Below are 25,441 nucleotides of genomic sequence, written 5' to 3'. Positions count from 1 at the left end.
CCGAATGACTCTGGCGCAATAATTTTGGAGTATATCAGAAAAAGGAAAAGTTAGCTACATGCTTTTCTGCTGTTTTAAAGAGTTACCTAAACTTAATCTACTAGCCATTCATCCTCTTCGTTACTCAATGACGCTGGTACTTTCTGATATATCTGACTAAAAACCTTTTCAGATATTCGAAAGTGCTCACAAGGTATTTAGATTGTGTAAATCTGAATGGGTGAGCTGTAGCAACTTACATGGACGCAAAATTTGCCCAATTTTAATTTTTCTGAAAATTTAACAGGTTTTGGGGGTTTGTTGTTAAACCAAAAAGATTGTTATTTGATGTTTTCTGTGTTCTTGCCGCAAAAAATAATAAATCTTGAATGCTCCCTTTTTCACATTCAATATTGTTCAAAAGGTCGACACCTTGAAATATTCATTTGTAACATTTGTTAACAAATTTCTATACAAAGACAAAAGATCTAGAAATCAGTGCAATCAAGAATAAAACATCTAAAAATATTCAAAAATATATTGACATCAAGCTTTTACAAGCAACGATACTCAAAAAAATTAATGAAGTGCAAACTGAAAGCATATGGAGCAAAAGGTTCTCGGACAAAAATGTTCGTCAACGATTTTCAGTGAGTTTCGGGATAATTTTTTTTTTTAATTTTTAAGTATTGATACGTGCTACCTCTACATTTGTGCAACTTAAAACTTACAATTATACTTTGAAGTTGTTGTTTTAGGCGAGAAAATGTTATTAAAAGTCACAGATTGCATCGTTTTCACTAGCTTTTTTATAAAGTCCTTAGCCGTAAAATGTATAATATTGCAAGTACAGAAAAAAGCGAACGAAAAAGATTGGGACGTGCATAGTAGAACACGTAATTAAGACAAAAGCGAGAAAATAAATTGCGAAGAAGAGCGAATAGAAACCAACAAACATTAAAATAGCCCACGTGATAAATACAAAAAATAAAAGTTTATACATATTTATATATAACAATAATTTATAACTTTATTTCTTCAGACGAAAACACTAAAATGCAACCAAACAAACACAAAAATTGACCTTTCCAAATATGACGCTGAAACAAAGTGCATTCTGGGAAATTACGTTAAAAAATGACATTCGAGTCAAATGTCTCTATACTTTCTTTCCATTATATTTTGTTTGTGCAACGTTGCATAAATTAAAACAATAAACCTAGTATTTGTAAAAAAAAAACATTACTAATATTCTAGTTACTAATCAAAATCCAACAACAGTCTGGGCACGACGTGTAAATTTGTGTCCGATCAAGACCAGCTGATCAGACAGCAAAAATGTCTTTTTTATGTATCAATGTTTGTTGCCTGTATTTTCTTTGTCTTCTTATACAGAAAAAGCAGTGTAGAAAAAAAGGAATTGATAAAAACAAAAATACACTAAAAAATTACGCAAAAATATCACATTGTTTTGAACGACATTATTTATTACAATATACACAATCTTCAACTGACAGTTCACGGATTATGACAATTGTTGTTTCAGGTAAAACTCAGAAAGCGAAAACAAGCAGTAACAAATCTATCAAAACCTAAGACACGTTTAAAAAATGCAGTAACATAATTGTATATATTGGTTGCCAAAATGGAATAGGTTTCCACAACGACAGAGCTACACACACTTCCCGTGCCAGTGACCCTTTCGCAACTTCCGCGGATGACATGCGAGTGTGCAACTACAATACTCGGCGATAAATGCCAAAGCTAGCGAAGCTCTTTGAGGCTAGGGATTTTCTTCTGCATTCTGTATTTTTGCCTCCCTTTTGATCAAAAGTCTGGAAAATGGTGTGGATCCTCCTAAAGGTAAACATATAATATAATCAGAAGAAATAGAGGCGCCTGGTAAGTAAAACATGTCTAATAACTGTCTTGAGAATTATTTGAAGCATTAGAGCAGAAATTTAATGGACTTTATTTTTCCTTATTGTTTGTTTGATTTTCTTTGAAATACTCAAATATAATAAAATTATGTTTAAGTTTAACATCCAGAGTTCAACAAAACTCGCCGATTTTTTGGATTTCGCAGTGCGTTAAGCGGAAACACAGGCTGGGCGTACAGATCAACTTACCTTGTATTCGGCAGGAATAACAAACAAGTTGTCGGCTAAATCATCTTTCCAAACAAAATCTTGAAATGTGATTCGTGCCACTATAGTCGGTAAAACAGGGATTTCTAAAACACGATAAAAAATGTGAAAATCTTGTAAATAAGTCACCTTTTCAAAAAGTTTTTCATCTCCTATTTTCAATGTATAAAAGTTAGTTCTTTGAATATCTTTAGTTAAGACTAGTCCCAATTAGTAGATGTCTTTTATGCTGAGGCCAAACACACACAGACAAATCCTCACTACCTGCCCTTTTTTTTGCTTTAAAAAATAATCTTATTCGTGAGAGGAGTGAAGAACGTCAATAACGTAGTCGCAACAACAATTACAATAATAATACCAACGACGACGACTAAATAAAAACTTAAGTGTCATTGATAGCCGATGTATAAAAACTGATAAATAAATAGTCACTACAAACACTGTCACGACCAAGGTTACAACGACAACAACGACAGTAATAACAACATTGACAATTGCCACAACCTCCACCACAATAACAGATTGTAAAACATTGTTTGCAGTGTCTGACAGATCGAATTCGTATAAAACTATTTTTCAAGCTGCACACAAAACAGCTGAGCGGATATATGTTTCTTTTAAAAATAACACATTCGTTGATTGAAGCGAAACTGAGCGTAGGAGATATAACTCACCTAATTTCGCTGGAAAACCAGGCGGGAGCTTCATGGAGACAAATTGCTTCATTTTTTCAAAATGTTTAGAAGGTGCGACCACGTTTAACACACTAAGAAGTCTAAACAGAAAAACAACTAGATACCCCATTTTAGTAAAACACAAGCGAATATGAAGGCAATTGCCTAACCAGAAATAACGCAAATGAACACATTTCTACTTCCATTTGAAAAAATACGTCCTCGTAAAATTCGTTTTCACAAAGCGCAAAAGATATACTATGGTAAAATTTATTTGAGTTGAATAAGACAGAGAAAAGGGGAGCGGAAAAAACAATGATTTTGTAAATTCTACCTGTCGCTAAATTTATCGTTGAAATGTATACAAACTTACAGTTCGACAGATAATGGAAAGTCTTGACTCTGAAAATAAAAAATAGAGCTCATCCACAAGAGCAACATTTGTACTTCTACCATCAAGAATTCAAATTACAATTAAAAGACACTATATATTTCTCAAATGATAACTCACCATCCATACATTGGCTTTCAGACTTTTTTTCTGTTCAGTGAGTTTCATATTTCGTCCAATAAAAGGCGGACTAAACAAAGAATTACACGTCTAAAGTTTCTACGTTAAGGGAAGATATTTTTGCAATGAAAACGTTTTGTTTGTCAACTGTAAAACATATTTTTGTGATTGAAGCTCTCCTAAAAATGCGCAAATAATGTTTGTGTTCGGAATTTACGTTATTTTTAGCTATATTACAACGCAGTAGCACAATTCAATATCAAATAAAATACGTTCTCAAACTTATTGTTTTACTCTACGACTTTAACTATAGTTAAACTTCAGAATGTGACGCGTAAGAAAGAAGGCGTTTGTGAGACGTTCCCGCGAACTTTTCAACACAAATGCTTATCTCTCGATAGTGATAGTACTTGATATTGCAAGGACGGCGCTAATCAAAGTTAATCAATGGTGAAACTCTATACTGAGTAAATGATCGGTAAAAATTCTTAAAAAGTCACAAAAATAACAGAAGAATAACAATGGTCAAAATAGGTCACGCCAGGACAAAATAGAACAGACATACCTATCAAGAGAGGAGTACTGTCTCCAATCAAATGGACATGGAGGAGGCGGCGGTAGCGATTCTTTTCGGGGAAGCTAAAAAAACAATTTTCTTTACTTCCGACATGACGAGTTACGTGTACACACGCTATATAGAACGCCATGAAAATGGAACGATCATTTATTTCCCTAGAAATGAACATATCTCTTTTGTAGTGACAGGCTCAGAGTACAAAATGTTTAGTTACAATACGCGTTGTTTGATGATTTAAGCAAAACTGTTGTGTTGTGTAAGATATCACACCCTTTCATATAATGTAGATTCTGGATGACATCTCACCAATCGTTCACACAACTTTCTCCGTACCTTGGTTCCAAATAATTGTTCTGTCTGTCAAACAAGTGGTGGGAAAAATCTCTACAATATTCCACGCGCAATATCTCATGTATCTATTTGTTGTACAACACGTTACATGAATGTGACTGTTGCTTGAGTTGCTTAATAGTAATTAAATTTTGCAAACAGATTTTTCTGTAAGATGATTACAATAAGAAAAAATATATAGTAGTATTCTACATACATATCAAATCCAAATGTACTCACAGGTTGACATTTCTCATTTTCCATTAACATTGAATCACCCCTATGAAAAGCTTCGACAAGTTCCTATAGAAAAAACAACAAAGTGATTTTTAACTCAGAAAAATCCTCTTTAGTTATTACAGCATAAATTTATACGCATTTCGCGACCTTTTGTAAAATTCATGATTGTGAAATAAATTTTACAGAACTGTGATACATTCAAGCTCGCAAAAACAAATTTAAAAGACACGCAATTGAAAAAAAACAAACGGGTAGGTCTTTTTTACCAACCTTATTTTTCTTCAGGTCTTCTTCTGATAAATGTTCTCGTCTAAACGTGAATACAAACACCAGAATGACTTGGCGCGAAACAAAACAAAAGAAAGAACTAAAGTTGTCCAAAATAGCAAATGTTCGAATTCATAGCGTTTCACACAGCTGACGTGGTGTTTTAAAACTTTCCAACTGAAAAATTAGTGAAGCAAAACTAGTTACCTTTTTCGTGAGATCAGTGTCATTCCATGCACGTGGTACACCTCACAAGAAACTTTACCAATAACCTCCTGTAAGAAAATAAACAAGAAAAATAAAAACAATTTAAACTCCGTCATTCATTTTCTTGATTTCTAGTAGTTAGCCAATCAAAACAATCCTAAATAAGTGTTAGAAACCGTTCACTTATAAACAATTAACTTTTCAGACAGTATATTTACGTGAGGTTTACAGTTTGTCCAAGGTGAAGTAAACTTCAAGCTGCTCATTTTACGCCTACCACATGACATCTGCACATATCAGGATCATCATGCAAACTGTTTTAAGCTTTTCAACAGAGATTGAGTAAGAAGAGTAATTTCAATTCAATTCGAGCAAAATGAATGTTTTAGAATCCTTAATGCGCAGCGTCTTGCAAAAATTTTCATGCTCAAGTATGCTGTCATTCAGTATGCGTACATTTAAATTAAAATATTCTTTATCATAATATATATTCAAAAATTATATTGAAACTTATCAAAGTTATAATCAGCTTACAGTTTTGTATTCTCGAAATATCCACCCACTTTGAGCCGGAGCAAAAGTGATAGGTTTCGTCGACATCTGCGCAGCAACTATATCACTAGCAAAATAAATGGTTACAATTTACATCGTGAAAACAGTGTATTTTTTAACTCAACAGCGATAAAGGTTTCCACACAATATGTGCTCCTTTCTTTTTGCACCTATGATAGTGATAAATTTAAAGTTTATATGAGGGATGATCACAAATCGAAAAGGTGTACGCTACACGTCAATCAGGAATTTCTATTTTGCCTCCCCGGTACATCCTCCGTACCTAAATGTCAAAACAATCAAGAAGTGTACATAATATTTACACATACACTCCTGTACCATTTTTTTTCGTACATTTCCGCTTTTTTGGCAAAATTAATATTATTTGTCTATTTTTGTGTGGCAATTTTGGAAAAAAGTTGATACCACGTCTGAAGTATATTTATGATCACCCAGGATAATCGAATCTCGACTATATTTAGTGAAAAGCAATAAATTATTCTACAAATGTCGATGTTTGTCGACACCCCTTCCCTAAAGATGGATTGACGTTCAGTGTAACGTCGGATTTTTTTATCATCTTGAAAGATACCACTTGAAAAACATCAGAAATATGTCGCACATGAGATATATATTTACTATGAAAATGGGATTGAGTAGAATATTTCATATTTTATAAACAAAATGCATGCTATGGCGCTAAATGAACATTTAAAACTTACAAATTGCAAAATCTTAAATTGTATAAAAAACACACACAAAAAAGTTTTTAACAAGATATGCCCACTACTATTATAATTTTCAAACTTCAAGGATGGAGAAATGATTCTTCCAAAAAGGATTTCACAAGCTGAAACGGTGAACAGCATCTGTGATACAGCATGTATGTAAAGATGTTTAACGTATTCCAACCAACCTGCACATAAGGTAGTCTACTTCTTCTTCTAAATCATGTTCAATATCCTTTAACGATAGAAAAAAAGCATTGATAAACACTGCACGTGGTGATAAATGGCTTTATTTACGTATTTAAACATATGTCCTCTCAAAATGACGTCATGGTTCATACACCACACTGTATTAATGTACGCCACTAATATACATTTCGTACATTCTGTCTCCTGGTATTTCTTTCTTTTTGATCCGTTTTTTTACAGCTTCTTTTTTATTTAAGTGATTATATTATTTGTACCACACAATTTGTATAACTCAATCCTCCACCAAAAACGATATACCTTACACAACAAAGGATGCATGATGTGGAAAAAAACTATGTGACACAATGTTTTGCAATTTGAAAGGTCTCTTCATAAACCTTAACGCGAAATTTATACGAGCAATATAACAATAAAACAGTGACCTACTTCAATCCAGGTTGGCCAGCTACTACACACACAAAAAAAAAAATTGAGCTTACATTTTTTCTTAGCTTTTGGTAGACGTTCTTTTCATTATCTAACACAACCAAAGAATCTGAGCCTATACAACAATAGAAGATATAAGAGAAAACATTTTCACATAACAATTCATGATAGTTACTTATACAAAATTATCAACAATAGCACACAATAACATTGAACATGATTAGCTAACAGGAGAGACATAACACAAAATTACAAGGGAAAATATGACCGTGTAAAAAGCAAAAAAAAAAAACAACAAAAACGCTCAAAGTACCAGTTCTTGTCAAGAGACTCATTTTTTCTTCCTAAGAAGACTCGAAATATGTTCTCAGGAGAAGTTATTATTTATTATATTTATTTAATATTTATTTATTATGAATCTTTTAAAAGGATATATACATTTCAGAGATAATGTCTGCTATCAATATGTGTCCTTTGTTAATAAAAAAAACCATCAATTTTTTCAACATGTAAAACTTAGATGACGCTTTTTTATATTTTTGATCAAAGTCTTTACTAAGTCCAAGATTTTGGTCCAATATGGTACCCAAATAGGTGTAACATGAAGTATAACATAACAAGTGCCCATTGAAGTAAATCTTTAACTCACGCTGTTCAGAGGGGATGGTAGAAATTTGTTTCGCAGTACCGAATAGAATACATTCGGGCTTTCTTTAGATTGATTATCAGGTCGTTTATTTCCAGATAATTATATACTGCAAACATATCTGCATTGAGCCTCTTTTCGATATCATCAACATTTTTTGCTGAAACATACATAACCGTGTCGTCTGCAAATTGAATAACCTTCGTGTTAGTTAGACAGTTCTCGAAGTCATTGAAATACATCAAAAAGAGCACAGGACCCAATATAGAGCCCTGTGGTACACCACATACGATTGAAAACGGATCAGATAGTTCTTGTCCGATTTTGACAATTTGAGCTCGTTGGAACAAATAGTCAGTAAACCACTTCAATGCTAAACCTCGAACTCCATACGATTTCAGTTGTAGATGATGTTGATGATGTTGATGATGTTGATGATGTTGATGATGTCGATGTTGATGATGTTGATGATGTTGATGATGATGATGATGATGATGATGATCATGATGATGATGATGATGATGCTTGGAAGTACGATGCAATTCCTTGTAGATCTTCGTTTAACAATTTCTGCACTTCTTCTGTCGCTTTTGCAGTAACAAAAACTACAGTATCGTCAGCAAATTCAATAATGTTGCAATTGATCATACAGTCTTTAAAGTCATTCAGAAATATAAGGAATAAAATTGGTCCCAGTATTGATCGGAACGCCGCATAACAGTGGCAACTGGTCTGACATTGCATTTTAAAATTTTACTACTGATGACGTTCAAACAGGTAGTTAGCGAACCATTTTAGAACAAGTCCTTTTATTCCATGATTTTCTAATTTCCATAAAAGTTGTCATGACCCAACGTATCAAACGCCTTGAATAAATCAATAAAAACAGCACCTGATAATAGTCCTTTGTTGCCTGCTTTTCTGATGGTGTTAATAAATAAAGTAGTCGCTAGCTCAGTTGAACGCTTTCTCCTGTAACCGAACTGTTTATCTGTAAGGAGGTTATTTTCTTCCAGGTAGTTCATAAGTTGGTGTTGAACAGCCTTTTCTAGTATTTTAGAAACAACGGGGAGTATAGATATAGGTCTATAATTTTTTTGCATCAGTAACGTTTCCACTTTTGTGTACTGGAGTTATTTGCGCCGTTTTCCAATCTTTGAGTACAGTTGCTGTTTTGGGGAAAGGTTGATGATGTATGTTAAAGGTTTTGCGATTTCTTCTCTACAATCCTTTAACATCCCATTCGGCAAATCATCTATGCTGGTAGCTTTTTTACGTTTCAGGTTTTTTAACTCTTTCTGTACAAAAAAATTCGAAACATACCCAAAGGCAAAAACAGTTTTTGTTTTAATATTACTGGGACGCGGAACGCAGAGAAGATTCATTCATTTTCATGAGAATTCTCAATTGCAACTTTCAACATAGAATAAACATGTTGGTTCCATCAAAATTTTTCTTGTTGGTGATAGACTATTGCATGATACACAGAAATATTTCATGCTTAATCGATTTTGTTGCATAGAAATTGATGCTGTCAAATAATCACTTTTCATCTTCTATACTTACACTTTGCTACTAACTAAGGTTTTGAGTACAAAAACAAACCATTGGAATTATTTACATATTCTTGAGTAGAATACAGAGAAGTAGAACGAAAATTGTACACCTACGGAAAGAAGTTGTGTTGCAAAATTTATTGTTATTTAAATAAAGTGATTCAAAATCTATCTGATAGAAGAACTTTCCCCAGCATAAAGCATCTTGCAAAATTGTTGTACCAAAACAAATATACCTTCTTTGGCGCCATTAAATAAAAATGATATATCACCACGCTGCCATTTCATATCTGTAAATTCTATAAGTGTTGTATCCATTCTAAAAATATGAGGTTGAAAAACTTAGTATCTGTCGCATTTGCGAAATTTACATTTGCACACATGCTCATATATAATTATACAAAATATATACACACAAAAAATTTACTTGACATTTTTTCTATTCATATTTAATACATATTATATTTCAACAATTACATAATTTTTTTATTTCCTTTTTGTCCTGAAGTGAATGAGACTCTTAATTTGCAAATAATTATTGTACGTTATTCACACACACTTGTATAGCTTAAAAAGTTGGTTAATTTTTTAAAAAGCTCTTTTCGTTCGCAAGATATTCACATTTAAAAATTTCAGATTTAATTATGCTGCATAAATTGTGATATCATATTTAAGTAATAGCAAAATTTGACATTTTCTGTCATCAGTAATTTTAGACCTGTTATTGGATGCGCATTCAAACTTTATCGACGCATAGATATTATAAAGGTAAATTGATCATGTATCATATTAATATTTCCTCGTGTATGGAAAAAAAGATATTAAAAATAAAAATAAAGTTAATACATTCGCTTCTTTTTCTTCTTTTTACCTAATAAATTATGTAAATGATGGAAACAAGTGGCACAGCCAGTTTACATTTGAAGAACGAAAATTGAAACAGATTTTTTAAAAATGCTTGCATATACCTTATGTTGGCACCTTTTTTCGAAATTTTGCATGTATCAGATGGAAGTAGACGAGATATTAACGGTACTAAATATAGAATTGTATTTTCATCTGTTACACTATACAACAGTAAAGATAGTAACTTCTTTAATATCCAAAGAAGTTACTATCATTTGCACATCTTTCCAAACTTTAAGTTTTTATGGTAGACATATATAAGGAAGCAGAAAACAAAAAAAACAAACACAAAATGTGTTGAAATATTAAATCAAAAATTTGGTGTATGTATTATGTTGAAAGCAACAAATTTGGCCTGTCTGTAGTGAAAAATAGGTTGAGTATCCTTAAATATTAGGGCTTGTACAATGACATTTGTGACAAAGGGTAAAACAAGAATTTGAACTCGGTAAACATAAAACATACCCCAACTGTGGAATTCCCATTTTAATTCTAATCGAAAGTCTTGCAACTAAATGATAACCAAATTACAGTGAAAAAAGATAACAAAAAAGACTGATGTACACTGTCAAGACTAGTTTCACTAATGAAAATTTAGTCCACTAATGGATGCCATCTAAAGGAGGTTTTAAGGTGGAGGATGAGGATTAGACGAAAAAAGATCCGGATATATGTTGCAATATCCAACAATATACCTCTAGGGAGCTACTATGTTTTAGTCACATTTAAAAACAAAGAAAAAGCTCTTTATACATTTAGGATCCAAGATATTGTTTTGCTAGTAAAATATATGGAGTAACAGTGAGGTTGAAAATATATAAAAAAAATTGTATATAATCATCATGTTCAGCTTCTGACTGTTTACCACGGGTTTTATTTTATTTCTTTTTTTCTTTTTTTACTGTGATTAACTTTTAGAATAATTTTAGTGCAAAACTTTACTGACATACTGTTGTCGACATTATATTTCAGATGCTTTTTTGCAAGAAAACAGAGCAAACACTACACCTTGCAAAATAGACAAGACCAGAAGTAATTTCTTTAACTTCCAAAGAAGATCTATTTTGAAGTAACCAGGATTGTATAACAAAAGCTAGTATGTGCCTTGCAGAGAAAAAGGATTTTTTCTGCTCGAGCTAGTACTGGTGAGTGCAGTTTCATTAGTTTCAAAGTGTAAAAATATACATACATCTTTCAGCGTTTGAACAAGCTGTGGTCTTCTTTCATCTAATGAACTTCGATTCTGAAGTTTAATTCTTTTTAATACCGATTTAACTGTTGCAGTATAATGGAAAAAAAATCATAACTAATTAGGGGAATATAGTGAGGTGTAGAAAATGTATATACACTGTATATTATATAGTAGGATATTTAGGAGCATTTAGGAGGTTTTTAGCTATTTTTTAGGAGAATATTTCAATTAGCAGAATTTAAATTAGTGAAAGCGTAAAATTCCACCACAAAAATCCTTTTTGCAGTACTGGAAAACAAACAAACCAATGCAAGGTCAAGGAAAGTAAAAATATAGTTTGGGTTTTTTTTCTACAACTTTTGAGGTTTATTAAATTTCCTGTTTGCAAAATACATTCTTTATTAATGGCAGAAAGCTTCACATCAAGAAAGTTAACATAATAATGGCACCATGACAGGGTTTAATCCAGTAATTTGAAACAGTGGCCGATCAAAATTGTAAACTTTATTAAGGGTCTTTTAAAGTACATAAGGGTGACTCTTTTCAGACGCCCTAAAACTGTTTTGATTCTCCGAATTATTTTCACATAGCTATAGCATTTATGACTTTCAGTAACGTATTATATATTGCATAAAGCTCAATGCAAGTTCATTTTCATGCTAAATATTTCAAAGCTATATTACCACTGATAGTCTTTCCAGATTCTCTACATAACTAAGAGTTTGACAACAGTAACACATGCTACCATTGTTTTAAAAATATATATTTACTTCTTTAAGTGATGGTCATTTGATTTAAATGAGTTGGGAAAATTGGGACGAATTTCAATTGAGAAATAGGCATTTAACTTACACCCTGCATTAATTTATTTTATATGAGTTAACAGAACTTTTAAAAACATGCAGAAAATTTTTCAAAAGTGTAATGCTTATTGATGAAAACTAGATGGAAATAAGAAAAACCTACTTGAATTTCTATTTCCATAACTGACAGTCTCTGCTAATGGTGTCCATCCTTTTGTATTTTTTATATTTGCGTCTGCTTCACTCTTTGTCAATATGTCAACACATTCTAAAAAGAAATACGCATTGAATGTTTTCAAAATGTACTATATCCATATGTTGTCAAATTCTTTATTATTATGCTGTTTTAAAAAAACAGAAATACATCCAGTTTAAATAAATGATGGGGAGACATATGCTAAACTGTAAAGAAAACATATATGTAGTAGTCTTTGATTTTTACTACCATTGTTTAGAAATCCCACTGGCCATTTTGACCACCAGGTATAAATCTTTATTTTGAGTACTGGTTGGTCTCTCTGTTCATTTTGTTTGCAAGGCTTACAGACTATCGAAAGACTTTTGCAACTTAAAAATTTTTTATTACCTACTGATCCAATCATGGCAGCTAAATGCAATGGCGTGTTTCCTGAAACAAAAAAGATACTGAGTAGTTCTGAGACACTGTAATTGTATGTTATTGTAATATTCGGAAAGTAAACACAGGTGGTGTAATAAAAGTAATGTGAAGGAACTAAAGGCTTGCAAAGCGTGACAGAAGTTATTTTTATTAAAAAATAAGTTCTGCTGTTTTTATGAAGCGACAGTAGAAATTTTAGTGTGTCATACAGATGTTGGGGACAAAGTAGCCAAGGAAAACGTAAAAAGAAAAATCCTTACATCTATACATCGTAATAGTCTGGGATAATTAGAAATTCAACTATATACTAGTCTAATTAAGCTAAACAATAGTCTCTTTAGGCAATCCTTCTCTTCCAATTATGGCTTTTGCAAGCGTCTTTTCTTCTTCACAAAGAAACAACATTTTTATAGCAAAAAAACCTATACCAAAAATATTTTTGTTGCTCTAAAATTACATGTTGAAAAATTCTGCAAAAGATAGTAATTATAAATATCATTGCTATTTTTGTGCATGATCTCTTTGTTTGACGTTGTCTTCCCTTTAGAAATTTATTATTAAACGACTTGTCAATGTTAACAAAATTTACGGAACTTTGTCAATTTTTATACATGCTAAAACATGTTCGTAGTTAATGAAAGCAGAACCACATAAGGTAAAATGGCTTAAAATTCATAAATATGTTGTTTTAACAAAACAAGATCCAGAGGCAGAGTATCTATCCAACAAAAAGGTAGCAAAATTAGATATTGTCTGACTTTCTCTTTAATTAAACAGCAAAAGTGCTTTAACTGCCCTCTTTACCTCAACCTATAGCTATAAGGGACCAGCAACAAAATAGGCTTTTAGCAGATTTTGTCTGGCATTGACTTGTGTTTAAGCAGATGCGCTAATTGGATTTAATTTTATCATACCTTATGAAAATTTTAATGACTTAATTAGAACATCTATATACTTTATCTCCCATTAGTGTGTGGGCTAAAGAGAAAATGTTTTAATATAGAGCACATTAGGTCTGCAAAAGTCATTTCTACAAGTAAGCAGAACCTATCCTGCAAGTAACACTTCTTCCAACAACCCCTTCACTACCCAACATATCACCTAAGTAACAGAAGTTCTCAACTACACTTTTGTACATCCTTAAAACTGGAGATACTTTATCTCTTATAATAATACAGAGAGTGTGTCCATCTGCCAGTGACAGGCAAAGTGGATGGGTTCATTTTCCTTTGATGTAGCCAAAAAACTTATGTCTCAAATATTAAATTTTTTGACGTTACGGCGCAACGTCAATATCACTTTAGCGTCAACATCTTATTTTAAATTAATGAAGCCAATACAATGCACTTAAAACTTTAAGGCCAAATAACTTGAAAACAAAGTGGTGATGTCAGTCATTTTTCACCGCGTGGGTAACTAGGGACCACCTGGGGCCAATTTAGGTAAGTCTCCCAAACCTGGGTCCCCAAATCCGTTTCGGAATGGACGGATTTATGACGTCATCAAAAAACCTTTAAACCACAATATCTCTGCAACTGTTTGTCAAAGATACACAATGCTATACATTTTCTTGGTCAGTGTTTCAAGATCTATACGATGAAGGCAATGGGCATACAAATTTCTAAAAAAAAGTTTTGTGTGATTTGACAGGTCTTGGCCGATGTCAGCAAAATTTTAAACCCTTATCTCCGAAGACATTTGTCGAAAAGATAGGATTTTATACAGCGTACCAACCTCTACACATTACAGGCAAAAGATAAACTGAATTTTGGCAATTTTTTTTGTATTATGCACTACCGATGTCACCAAAACAGTTAAAACAACATATGTTTCCTTTGTCCTTTTGCCTAAGTGGATTTTCCATTTTTCCCTCAAAGTTTTAAATGCATTATAATGGCTTCTTTCATTTAATATAAAAGCTATTGACGTTAAAGTAGTGTTATTGACGTTAAAGTAGTGTTATTGACGCCATGCTGTAACATCAGAAAGATTAACAAATTAGGCATAACTTTTTCGGCTAGATCATAGGAAAATAAAGATATTCACTTTGCCTGTTACAGACACACTGTGTGTCTGTCTGTAACAGGCAAAGTGAATATCTTTATTTTCTCGGTATTATCATATAGATAGACACAATAAATGACTGCCCAGTTTTTTTTATAATAAATGTGCTTTATAAGAATATCAGGCTGGGATTTTAGGTTAAAACAATAGCTAAAAAAAATAGAAAAATAAGAATAATGACCAGCCTGTTAGAATTTTGGTATTCTTACAAAAAGTGTGTATTAAAAAAATAAAGGAATGCCTCAAACAGAATACCACAATATATTTTTATCTAAAGTATATGGTCCACCACATAATTTTTTTAGAGAGTTATCAAGTACATATACTAAGAAAACCTAATCTTTTTCATGGCAAGGAGCAGTATGTCATTTAGTCACCCTTGCCCAAGTGATTTTCACCATCATCTTATTTATATCAAGAAGGCAAAAATCCCTGGGGAGGAGGGTGGTCATTCATTTAAACAGGTTAGTTATCAAAATGAAGCTCAATCAATATTCCAGACCGGAATTGTGTCTTCTGGGAATTTGGAAAAGAAGTGTTTCTCTCTTTGAAAGAGAAGTGTTTTGAACAGAAGAGATTTTTTCAGAAGAAAGAAGAGAAGAGTTTTGACTACGAAGAGAAGTATTTTTATTAAGAATAGGATAAATAAGGGCCATCGTAGCAATGCTTACGAGTCTGGTAATTTTAGGAGGGTGCTGATAAACCGCAAACGCCACATATATAAGGGCGAGTTCCGTGATTTTTCAAATTAAATTGGCAGTTGTCCTTCGAAACCATTCGCACTTTCTCAACCTTTGCTCGGAGCATTCCCGAAATGCAATTTCTTGTGGCTCACAGTTCGAAGAAGGCGCGTTTTTCGGGCATTGTTCGGGTCTACGCGGGTTTATTCGGGCGAATACTTGAATTTTTTTTTCAAAACAGCGAACTCGCCCATAAACTCCTGCACTTTTTACGGTGTATGCAGTTTATCGACACCCTCGTGTAATTCTACCAGAAAATGGTGAGTTCTATAATGTTTTAGAAAAAATTAATAAGATTAAAATTAATAAAACCATTACAGTGCACTTAAAACTTTGAGGCCAAATAACTTGGAAATGAGGTGATGACGTCAATGACTTTTCATCGCATGGGTAACTAGGGACCACCTGGGACCAATTTGGGTAAGTTTCCTAAACCTGGGTCCCCGAATCCGTTTCTGAAAGAATGGGTTGATGACGTCATCAAAAAACCTTCAAACCCCAATATATCCGCAACCGTTTGTCAAAGATGTATAGATGATCCTAAACATTTTCTTGATGAACGTTTCAAGATCTATACAATAAAAGGCAACAGGTATACAAATTTCTAAAATTAAATTTTTGGGGTTTTGACAGGTCTTTGCTGAAGTCAGCAAAATTTTTAAACCCTTATATCTCATTAACCGTTTATCAAAAGCAAATAATTATATACATTTTCTTGATTAGCACTTTAAAGCTGTACACAAAACAGAGGCATCATCATCATAATCATTCTCGGCTTAACGTCCGTTTTCCATGCTAGCATGGGTTTGGACGGGGTATATTAATGACCCTCTTCCAATCTGATCTAGACTGTGTTAGATCTATAAACTCAACTTCCTATGTATCAAGTCTGTCCTTATAACCTCCTGCCAAGTCTTTCTCGGTCTGCCTCTGGGCTTTGCCCCAGAAACTATCAAATCTCATACTTTCTTACCCAATTATCCTGCTCCATTCTTTCCAAGTGCCCCATACAGATACTTAGCCTGCTTCTTAGGTCATCTGAACTCTTTCTGTCTCTCAGACTGGCATTACACATCCACCTAACCATTCTCATATCATTCCTTACTAAATGGTCAATATCTTCCTGCTTCACTGCCCATGTCTCACTACCGTACATCATAACACTTTTTACACGGGCCTCATACAATCTACCTTTTACCTCAATTGAAAAGACTGTGCTAGTCAACAAAGGAAGTAACTCTCTTAGGCAACGTGGAAAGAAGGTTTCAAATATTTTTTTTGTGGATGTGTTGCAGACGTCATCAAAATTCAAATGACGCGTCTTTTTCATTTTTATCCTGCCTCAGTGGATTTTTCCAACAGGCTTTATCAACTAGTCAATAATAATATGTCCTCTTCAATGTTATTATATAAATTTTATCTAGCTATACAATGAAGTTTGATAATTTTGGTAGTGATAGAGATGTCATTGCGCTAAAATATATACTCAATTTGATTTACAGAGTTAAAATTGCAAAATGGTGTATGATTCATTGTTACAAAAAATAAGTGCTGCATGACAAGCCCCTTTTATCACCAAGCCCATTATATTATTGTTGACGACTCCTTTTCGGCTGCACATATAATCAATAAAGAATTTAAATAAAAAATAACCAATGGTGTGCAAACGACAAGGAGCTCCTGCAACCACTTTGCTGGGCTCAGCACATTTTCCTATCGATAAGATACCTAGCTAGCTAGCTATACCACTCTTACCATGCATATCTTTTTTGTTTACATCGTGGTTGCCAGAGTCAAGGAGCTCCTGTAACCACTTTGGGTCATCCTCAAACACAGCTTTGTGAAGGTTGTAATCTTCAGGTTCCATTAAAAGTATAAATTTATAAAAATAAGTTGAACCAAAAACATTAAAAATGTTTTTGTTGATTCTAATGGAATATAAAAACAAATAAAGGAAATTGTCTTTTTCTTTCGATTATTGGACTTGCTCAGTCAAAATGTTTTTTTGTTTTTCATTGGTCCTGCGATTTACGATTAACAACAAAAACTCATTTTTATTTTTTCAAGGTGCGTACAACCAGGAAACAAAAATAACTGTCGTTTTTGTCGACAACCTCCTTCCCAGTTTTATGTAACTAGTTTTAGACGACACTGAAAATTATCGGGTTGTCAAAACAAAGTTCATTTGCCCAAGATGGAGGATAGGTTATGGGTCAGTACTAAAATAAGTTGCAATGGCCGTTGATGTTTTACCACCAAAGCGCGATGTTGATAATAATAACAATCTCAGACATGACCCAGTAAAGGCATCAACAGGAGATGATAATAGCAAATGGCTGAATCCGTATGAAAAGCTCACTCGAGATTTAGTTGAAGATGAACGATGTGTCAAAGAATTTTCCTTGGGCAAAAGAATTGGCTTTTACAGATTACGTGGAGATTTGGGAAGTGGAAATTTCGCTAAAGTTAAATTAGGTTTTCATTGTTTGGCTAAAGGTTAGTCTTTTTCTTTAGGGCCTAGCTAGCAATAACTTTTCAAACAAAACAAGACGTCATCTTTCTCTTGCAGAAAAATTCCCTGAAGAAGGATAACAAAAGTTATTTGTCAAAAATATACACAAATTGCTTGAATGTTAAGTTAAGTTAATTACTTGGTTACTAACTTTCAGAAATATGTTTGGAATTAGTTCAGAAGGTATACTTTAATCTGGAAACCATCACCCATTTGGAAAAGAGACGTACATAACAGTTTGCCAAAAGACAAATTGGAACATCTGACACTGTATAAGTAAAACATAATGTATGCAAGTTAGTTTTCCCCAATTTTTTAAATTAAAAAAAATGCAAAGAATAATTGTGTGTGCTACCTGAATCTATTTCATCAACTGAGGCAAATTCAATTTAATTAGTTGTTCCACAGGCAACAAAGATATGTTTTGGGGGTTAGTTAATCCGCATAATAATAATTATAAAGGTACAGCACCTTAGAAGAAGAATTTTATATACTCATATATAACATAAACACAAATATGTCATTTTAACAAAGTCCTGTATGTTAGTGGTTAACCATTACAAATGGAAGACTAAACAAAAATTTGTCAGTTGTTTGGATTTCAAGTTGCAATGTGACGCTGTTTTACATAGGAAGTTTAAAGTGGCTACGGACCGGTTAAGATGCTCACATTCCGTATATGCTGCATACATATTAAAAATCCGGCAAATACGTTTTGCGCAATGAACAGACCAGCGCACTTTGCTCACTGGTTCAATATTTTTTTTGAAAAGTATATTACAAAGAAATATTCCAGCGAGACTCATCCTGGATGAAAACATGACCAAGGCTGGAGAAGATAAATATTCTAGATATATCTATATGTTTCAGTCTGTAAATTACATACATGCTGGAAAAATAGCCAGTTTGTTTTTCGCCGCCATCAGCTCGACTTTTGTGTAAGTCACTAAAGTCAAAAACCAACAGTCGTTCCGTAGCCCCTTTAAACCTGATTTTATATTTTATAGTGTATTGTACAAGGGTGTAATTGACCACCTGTATACCACCCAAGTAATTCACATAATGTTGCTTTGTTTCACTAAAAGATTTTACGGGTTTTTTGGCATTTCCAATGAGTCAGCCCCTCTTGTTATACATTATAAAATAGGTAAAATTTAAAGAAAACAATTCTTTTTAGCAGTATGTCTCTATGAGACATACTGCTAAATACCCTGAATACCCTAAATTCCTCAAAAAATCCACTGTTTTTAACTCAAATATTTTCTCAGCCCTATGGCACAATGTTACTTGTTTTCCTGCTATAAATTTAGTGGAGAGTATGTGTTATTTTTGCACTCAGAAATAAATTCTGTTTGCATTTATTAAACACGCTTCAGATGATGCATGTATACCTTTATAGCTATACGTCTATCTTTAATAAGAAATATACGTTTGGGTGATAATATACTGTCCACTCCTCTTGTTACAAAGGTCAACTCATCATCTCTGAAAACAAATTGTAAACACTCTGGAAGAAGGGTATGACAACCAATAAAGTTTAGGTGTTGGTCTCAAAAAAAACCCTGCACTGCAAAAACCCAGGCTTGGATGATCTGTAATAGGTTAAGGGTTCATTGCCTCACTGGGAAGGTTAAAAAGATAAGTGTTGATTACTGTAGGGGTTTTCCATAGCAAATTAGGGACATTGCATTAACTTTGTCAACATGGCTATATCTAAAGGTAATTTTAGCACATATATTTTACCAATACTTTGTGTTTTTTCACACATGATAATTTTTGAGTTCTTGTATGTGTAACTGCTATTTTTTGCACATTTTTAAAATTTTATTAAAATTTAAAATTTATTTAAAGTTATTGTGAGAAAATTACACCAACAAACTTGCCTATAGATACACAGAGTCCTATTGTGTTCTTTACAGTATTAATGTTCCGTTAATTTTTTTTAAATATTATCTGTTGAATTTTGAAGCATACTGTTATACTTACTTAATTGAAAATGTTAAGACTCTAGACATGCCTGACCACCTAATTTTTTTGTTCTTCAGAAAAAGTTGCAGTGAAGATTTTAGACAAAACCAAGCTAGATGAAAAAACCCAACGTTTGCTATCCCGTGAAATCTCGTCAATGGAAAAACTTCACCATTCCAATGTGATACGAATATTTGAAGTTTTGGAGACCTTGTCCCACATATATATAGTTATGGAGTATGCACCTTCTGGTGAATTGTTTCATAAGATACTAAATGATGGGAAGTTTTCTGAAAGCTTGACAAGGAAATATTTTGCACAAATTCTATCTGCTGTTTCTCATATGGTATGTAAATGAGATATATTTTTTTGTGTTATTTTTGAAGTTACTGGGATTTAAGCATATGGTCAATTTTACCCAGGACAAAAATTTTATTATATAGAAAATACACGCTTTAGATACATACACTGATACTGCTATTGTTATGTTGTTGTGTAGTATTTAATTACACCAGAGACTTTTGTGTGGACTGAACAATTACATGCAACATTTCATAAGCAATTAAGTAATTCAAAAACGCTGCATAACATATTAAAATAGTTTTCTGGTTGGTCCTCTGCAGTGTATAGATATTCTCTGATCTAGTTATGTTAAAAGCCAGCGAAAGAGCTGTGTTAAATAATTTATGTCAGCCATGATGGTTTATATATATATCAACTTTTCTCACCAGCTCTTTATAGTGAGAAGATGATATTTTACGCTAAAAAAAACATTCGTTTTATTTACAGTCGTATAGCTGTCAAAGTGTGGGGATACATATTCAACAAAGTTCGTATATAATATCAAAAACATAATTTTTAAATTTCTTTTGCGTTATAATAGAAAATAAATGATAAAAGCAAAAATCATAAATATTTAACAATAATGGGAACTGAACTCAGAGTATTATTAGATCAATCAAAATTAATAATGTATTCACGCAAAAAGATGTTTAAATTTGAAAAAAATGACTGATTGTAATTTAGGATTATACTTTAGCAACGGATATCCATTTTCTCCTTGCCAACACAACCGGTAAAAATTATGAATTTAAGCTGTTTATAGGAAGGCGGGCTCGGCAAACTGAGCTGGCTCACTTGCTTGTGTTTATATGCACAAAAAAACTACCTCAGTTAGGCTCTGAACAATAAAAACATTAATAATGTTGAACAAAAGAAATAATTTTTATAACAAAAGAATTTATTTATTAGAGCATAATAAACCACCTTGCTTAGGCGGGCTAACCAGTTTGTTACTGTTTATATGGAGTTTTATCCAGCCTGCTTGCCGATCTCGGGTAAAATAGGCGAGATCTCGGCCAGCAGGCCAGCTCGCCTCTCCATATAAACGAAATTTTAAATTCCTTTGAAAATGGCATTATAGTTTTTTTGGACATCGTCATCTGCAAACCATGCGTGTACCTATTTCTTTTCTTCACAGCACGACTACAACATCATCCATCGCGACATCAAGGCTGAAAATGTCTTCCTTTCATCAAACGGAACTGTCAAACTGGGTGATTTGGGTTTCAGCACAGTCATTTCGTCACCGGACCAGCATTTAAATACATTTTGTGGCAGCCCACCTTACGCTGCACCAGAATTGTTCAAAGATGATTTTTACCTGGGTCGCTTCGTTGATATATGGGCGCTGGGCGTTTTACTTTATTTCATGGTGACAGGCACCATGCCGTTTCGTGCCGACACAGTGGGCAAGCTCAAGCGGAAAATTCTCGACGGTACTTTCCACGTTCCGGAACACGTCACAGAGAACTGCAGATTTTTGATTTGTCAGATTTTACGACCTCTTCCAACCGACCGCTTCACCGTGCAAGAAATAATGAGAAGTTTATGGCTAGAAGGTGTCTGCTTCACGGAAGCGTCCAAGTCGCACAAATCCAGACCTTGTCTTGACTGCAAAGAACTCAGTGATGAAGAGCAGCTTGGTATGCAACAGTTAGCTGAGTATGGTATTACGAACGAAATGATTGAGAAATGTCCTGAAGATTCGAGAAACAACATCAATGGTACTTTTCGCATTGCTGTATATCAAGCAGAACGGCGCGCCATAGAGAGACGACTAGAAAGAGAGGCTAAAATACAAGAGGAAGTTGAGGCGATGCGTTTAAGTAGATCAAAAAACAAAAAGAACAGCCCGACAAAAGGTGCCGAAACACCACAATCAAAATTTTGCAACATTCTTTAACTTTTTGACCGTATATATTTTTATCAATTTCTGTGTTTGTGCCGTATGTATATTTGTTTGTATGTGTGATGTATATATTGTGCTTATTTAAATTTCTAATTTATTATTTTCTAGTTGCTAAGCAACTATTCGAATCTTGAATTCTAACAAACAGTAGCTATTTAAACCAATCAGGAGGTGGACATTTTTGCATATTCATTTTTTGAACACTATGATAATTTTGGGATTGCGATTTTGTCTAAAAAAAAGTAAATAAAATTCCCTACTTGATAATTTCACTACTCCAACCTTAAAAATCAGTGGAAATAGTAAGAACATGATATATTTAAAAAAAGTGACACATATATAATATATATATATGTATATACTAAATCTGATTTTATTTGTAAATATTGTTTGTACATAGCGATTGGACAGAAGACTTATCAACACAGCCTTGCATATTAAAAATAACATTGTAACTTTTGTACATCACAAAATTAACAGAACTAAAAAAGATAGAAATTGACTTTTTTATTTCCCAGGACATAGGTACCTTTCTAAAGCTACGCTCTTTTACAGCTTTCTCTCGTAGCAAAAACTTGTAATGTGGTAGCCTTTAATGTTTTGTGGCTTAATTAACGTAACCATTGGTTCGTGCAACATTAGCTCGACTGCTACCACTTTTACGCCATTCAGTCTCATCAGCTTCCATGAATTGGTGATCTGACTAACTGAAAAACAAAAACACCTTTATTTCTAAAAACAATGACTTGCATGTGTTAAAGATCACATCATAAAAGAAAATTGTATATTTGTCGTCAGTGTTTTAAAAACACAAACTCAATTACAATGCATAATCAAACGGAGAGTTTTCGTACCCTACGCACGGTTTTCATAATCTTGGAACATTCAAAATGGCCTTATTAGCTTTCCCTTACTTTAAGGCCAAGAACAAAAATTGGAAAGTTGTATTTCGGTTGTGAAACGACGTATTGTTTTGCTGTCATGGTCTTCCGTTGATTTTTCAATGAAAAAACGGATTATACATGTTTTTTAGGTTAACGATTGTTAATTTTGAAATTTTTATCCAACCACTCCTCGCCACCTCGAACCCCTTCGCGACATATTAATTTATTGTGACGAGCAAAGTATACAACTCATTCACGCAGTTACATGACGTCATAAATTTAAGTTACAAAGTTGGTACATTACTTTTCCTCAACCATTTCTGATAGAACAGTAATTGTTAACAACATCCACATTTCCAAGTCCTTCTGGCCCGGAGTAAATTTGTTTCTTCATAGGCAATCCGTAAGTCACTCGAGTAGTGACTCTACCCTTACAAAAATTCCCGAACTTGAGATGTAACCGTGCTGGGTTTGTTCTCAGAAATAAGTTCAGTATGGCAGTAACCAAGTTGCTATAAATTTAAGAGCGCAGAAATTGTAATCTTGTTAATCGAAAAAAACTTAAAACAACAATACTTTATTGAATCCTTCACCTAAACATTATACCAACCTTCTCCCAGGGTTTTTATACGCCTTTGATCTGATGTAGGCGTAGAAGTACTTCGAGGAAAATATTGATAAAAACCTTTCCCTTTTTTGTTTGTTCGTTTATTTTTTCTCGGTCCGATCTTCAAAAACGTTTGATGGCTCACTGTGCTGATATAAAACGAATTTTCGCGAACATTTAAGTAAAATTTATTCCCGAATAATATTCTGGTATGAGTAGAACAACATAAAAGAGAAGATATAATTTCGTTATGTGAGCCACATTACACGCACAGGCGGTGAAATTGAAAAATAACATTTTGTCTGCACATCAACGTAATTATAATGTCAAATTAAAGAAATCAGTTTTTTGTTGCGTTCAGCATTTCTATTTCAAAATTCTCTATATATTTAAAGGAACAGTTATAGTTGATAGAAAAATTTATTGAACCTTTACTCCCATCGGCTTAACTGCTGTCCAAACTCACAACAACGTTCGCACATATGTTACTCTCGAAACTTTGAAACGGGTGTCGTCGGGTGAAACTTGTGCTAACTGTTTATCTTTTAAACGTGTTTAATTAGAAAATTTTGGAAAGTCACAGCTATATAAACACACCTTCAAAGCAGCATGGGCACCAGTGTGTTAAGATTCACATACGTTTGACTTTCCATAAGAATACTTATAATGCAAAAGAGATGTCAAATTATGTTAAGCCTGTATATCAGGTTTATTTAGTATCAAATATCATGGGCTGGAACCACTTCAAATGACTACAGTATAGCATAAAAGAAATTGATTCCTGGGAATAAAAAAATCACTGACGTCATCGTTTTTCTGATAACACATGTTTTTGCCACATAAGTTGCATTCTACGTGCATTTTGTTTGCTAAATAGTAGGTAGCTAGTATAATATGGGACAATATAGGTGAGCTAGTAAAAAGCACCTCAAAAAAACAAAATCTTTCTTGAACTACGCTTAAGCGACACCGAATTTCGAAAGATCTAATGAGGATTTGCTAAATACAGTAGACGTCCGTTAATTCGAACACGCAAGGAACTACATTATTTGTTCGAATTAACGAATGTTCGGATTATCGGAACTTCAGAAAAATCTAGAATTTTAATAAATAAATAAATTATGCTAATATAACTTTATTACAACTTTACTACAACTTTTTATGAAAATCTTTTTAACGTTGTTTGCTTAGCGATGTGCGAGGACTCCAAATTCCTTGTAAACTTCATTTTATTGGAAAGAAATTTTTCCACAATTGATGCGATGAAAATGAATAAAAATGAAAAGTTTTTTTTTACTTTCCCATCAGATTTTATTTTTCGATACACAAAAGTTCGAATTAAGGAGCATAATGTAGCCTTGGGACTAAAAAATTGTTCGAATTAGCGAAATGTTCGAATTAGCGGAGTTTGAATTAAGAAGCTCAAAATATAAGACTTTATTAACCCAAATTCAAGGGACTTGGCAATTTGTTCGAAATAACGAAAAGTTCGAATTAAGCAGCATTCGAATTAACGGACGTCTACTGTAAAAAAAACATTAAAATTAATCAAATTTTTAACTCTGTCGGAGCAGTATGTTTTTGGTTTTATAAAACAGCGAGTTGGCGGTTGAATTCCCCGGTATGAACAAGGTTAAAGATGAACAGGCGTTGCGGACTTAAAAAGCTTCTTCAAGTCTTGTTATTCATTTCCAAAATAAGACAAGGGTATAAAAAAGAATATCGGTGCTGTAAGACTCTTGTTCAAAGATATAATTACGCTGCATAAAATTTTTGGGTTACTTAAACCTTTGGTCGATGTCTATGGTGGCCACTTTTTGTGCAAAGTTAAAAACGAGCAATGCT

General features: G+C 33.1%; 2 protein-coding genes across 2 annotated transcripts; one reads left to right on the top strand and one right to left on the bottom strand.

Annotated features, from left to right (window-relative positions):
* Positions 1-499: 499 nt before the first annotated feature.
* Positions 500-17,359, bottom strand: LOC130629982 (ankyrin repeat domain-containing protein 13C-like). The gene is made up of 19 exons (XM_057443375.1): positions 17,130-17,359; positions 12,538-12,579; positions 12,115-12,219; positions 11,146-11,231; positions 10,422-10,467; positions 10,019-10,085; positions 9,287-9,369; positions 6,902-6,963; positions 6,401-6,447; positions 5,467-5,551; positions 4,933-5,000; positions 4,729-4,768; positions 4,459-4,521; positions 3,877-3,950; positions 3,312-3,381; positions 3,174-3,202; positions 2,801-2,901; positions 2,109-2,212; positions 500-1,836 (listed from the first exon to the last, which is right to left on the bottom strand). Exons 1-19 carry the CDS (start codon positions 17,239-17,241, stop codon positions 1,807-1,809), a joined length of 1,314 nt encoding a protein of 437 aa, XP_057299358.1. The 5' UTR covers positions 17,242-17,359; the 3' UTR covers positions 500-1,806.
* Positions 17,360-17,530: 171 nt separating this feature from the next.
* LOC130629983 (serine/threonine-protein kinase NIM1-like) lies at positions 17,531-22,603 on the top strand. Its single transcript, XM_057443376.1, has 3 exons — positions 17,531-17,870; positions 19,932-20,200; positions 21,335-22,603. The coding sequence occupies exons 1-3, from the start codon at positions 17,609-17,611 to the stop codon at positions 22,097-22,099; spliced, it is 1,296 nt and encodes a 431-aa protein (XP_057299359.1). The 5' UTR covers positions 17,531-17,608; the 3' UTR covers positions 22,100-22,603.
* Positions 22,604-25,441: the final 2,838 nt, after the last annotated feature.

The sequence above is a fragment of the Hydractinia symbiolongicarpus genome, chromosome 2 (assembly GCF_029227915.1).
Source record: "Hydractinia symbiolongicarpus strain clone_291-10 chromosome 2, HSymV2.1, whole genome shotgun sequence".
Lineage (NCBI taxonomy): Eukaryota > Metazoa > Cnidaria > Hydrozoa > Anthoathecata > Hydractiniidae > Hydractinia > Hydractinia symbiolongicarpus.
The sequence above is the reverse complement of the archived record's forward strand: the minus strand, read 5'-3'. Positions and strand labels throughout refer to the sequence as shown.

What these genes read in the sequence shown, in the direction of transcription:
- LOC130629982 (XM_057443375.1), bottom strand. Translation starts at nt 17,241, where the DNA reads ATGGAACCTGAAGATTACAACCTTCACAAAGCTGTGTTTGAGGATGAC. An exon ending in ATTTAATGGCGCCAAAGAAG is followed by an intron (nt 6,964 to 9,286) that starts GTATATTTGTTT and finishes ATTGTTGTATAG; the next exon opens with GCTCAGATTCTTTGGTTGTG. An exon ending in TGGTTTTCCAGCGAAATTAG is followed by an intron (nt 2,213 to 2,800) that starts GTGAGTTATATC and finishes ATCGTGTTTTAG; the next exon opens with AAATCCCTGTTTTACCGACT.
- LOC130629983 (XM_057443376.1), top strand. Translation starts at nt 17,609, where the DNA reads ATGGCCGTTGATGTTTTACCACCAAAGCGCGATGTTGATAATAATAAC. An exon ending in TTTTCATTGTTTGGCTAAAG is followed by an intron (nt 17,871 to 19,931) that starts GTTAGTCTTTTT and finishes TTTGTTCTTCAG; the next exon opens with AAAAAGTTGCAGTGAAGATT. An exon ending in TATCTGCTGTTTCTCATATG is followed by an intron (nt 20,201 to 21,334) that starts GTATGTAAATGA and finishes TTTTCTTCACAG; the next exon opens with CACGACTACAACATCATCCA.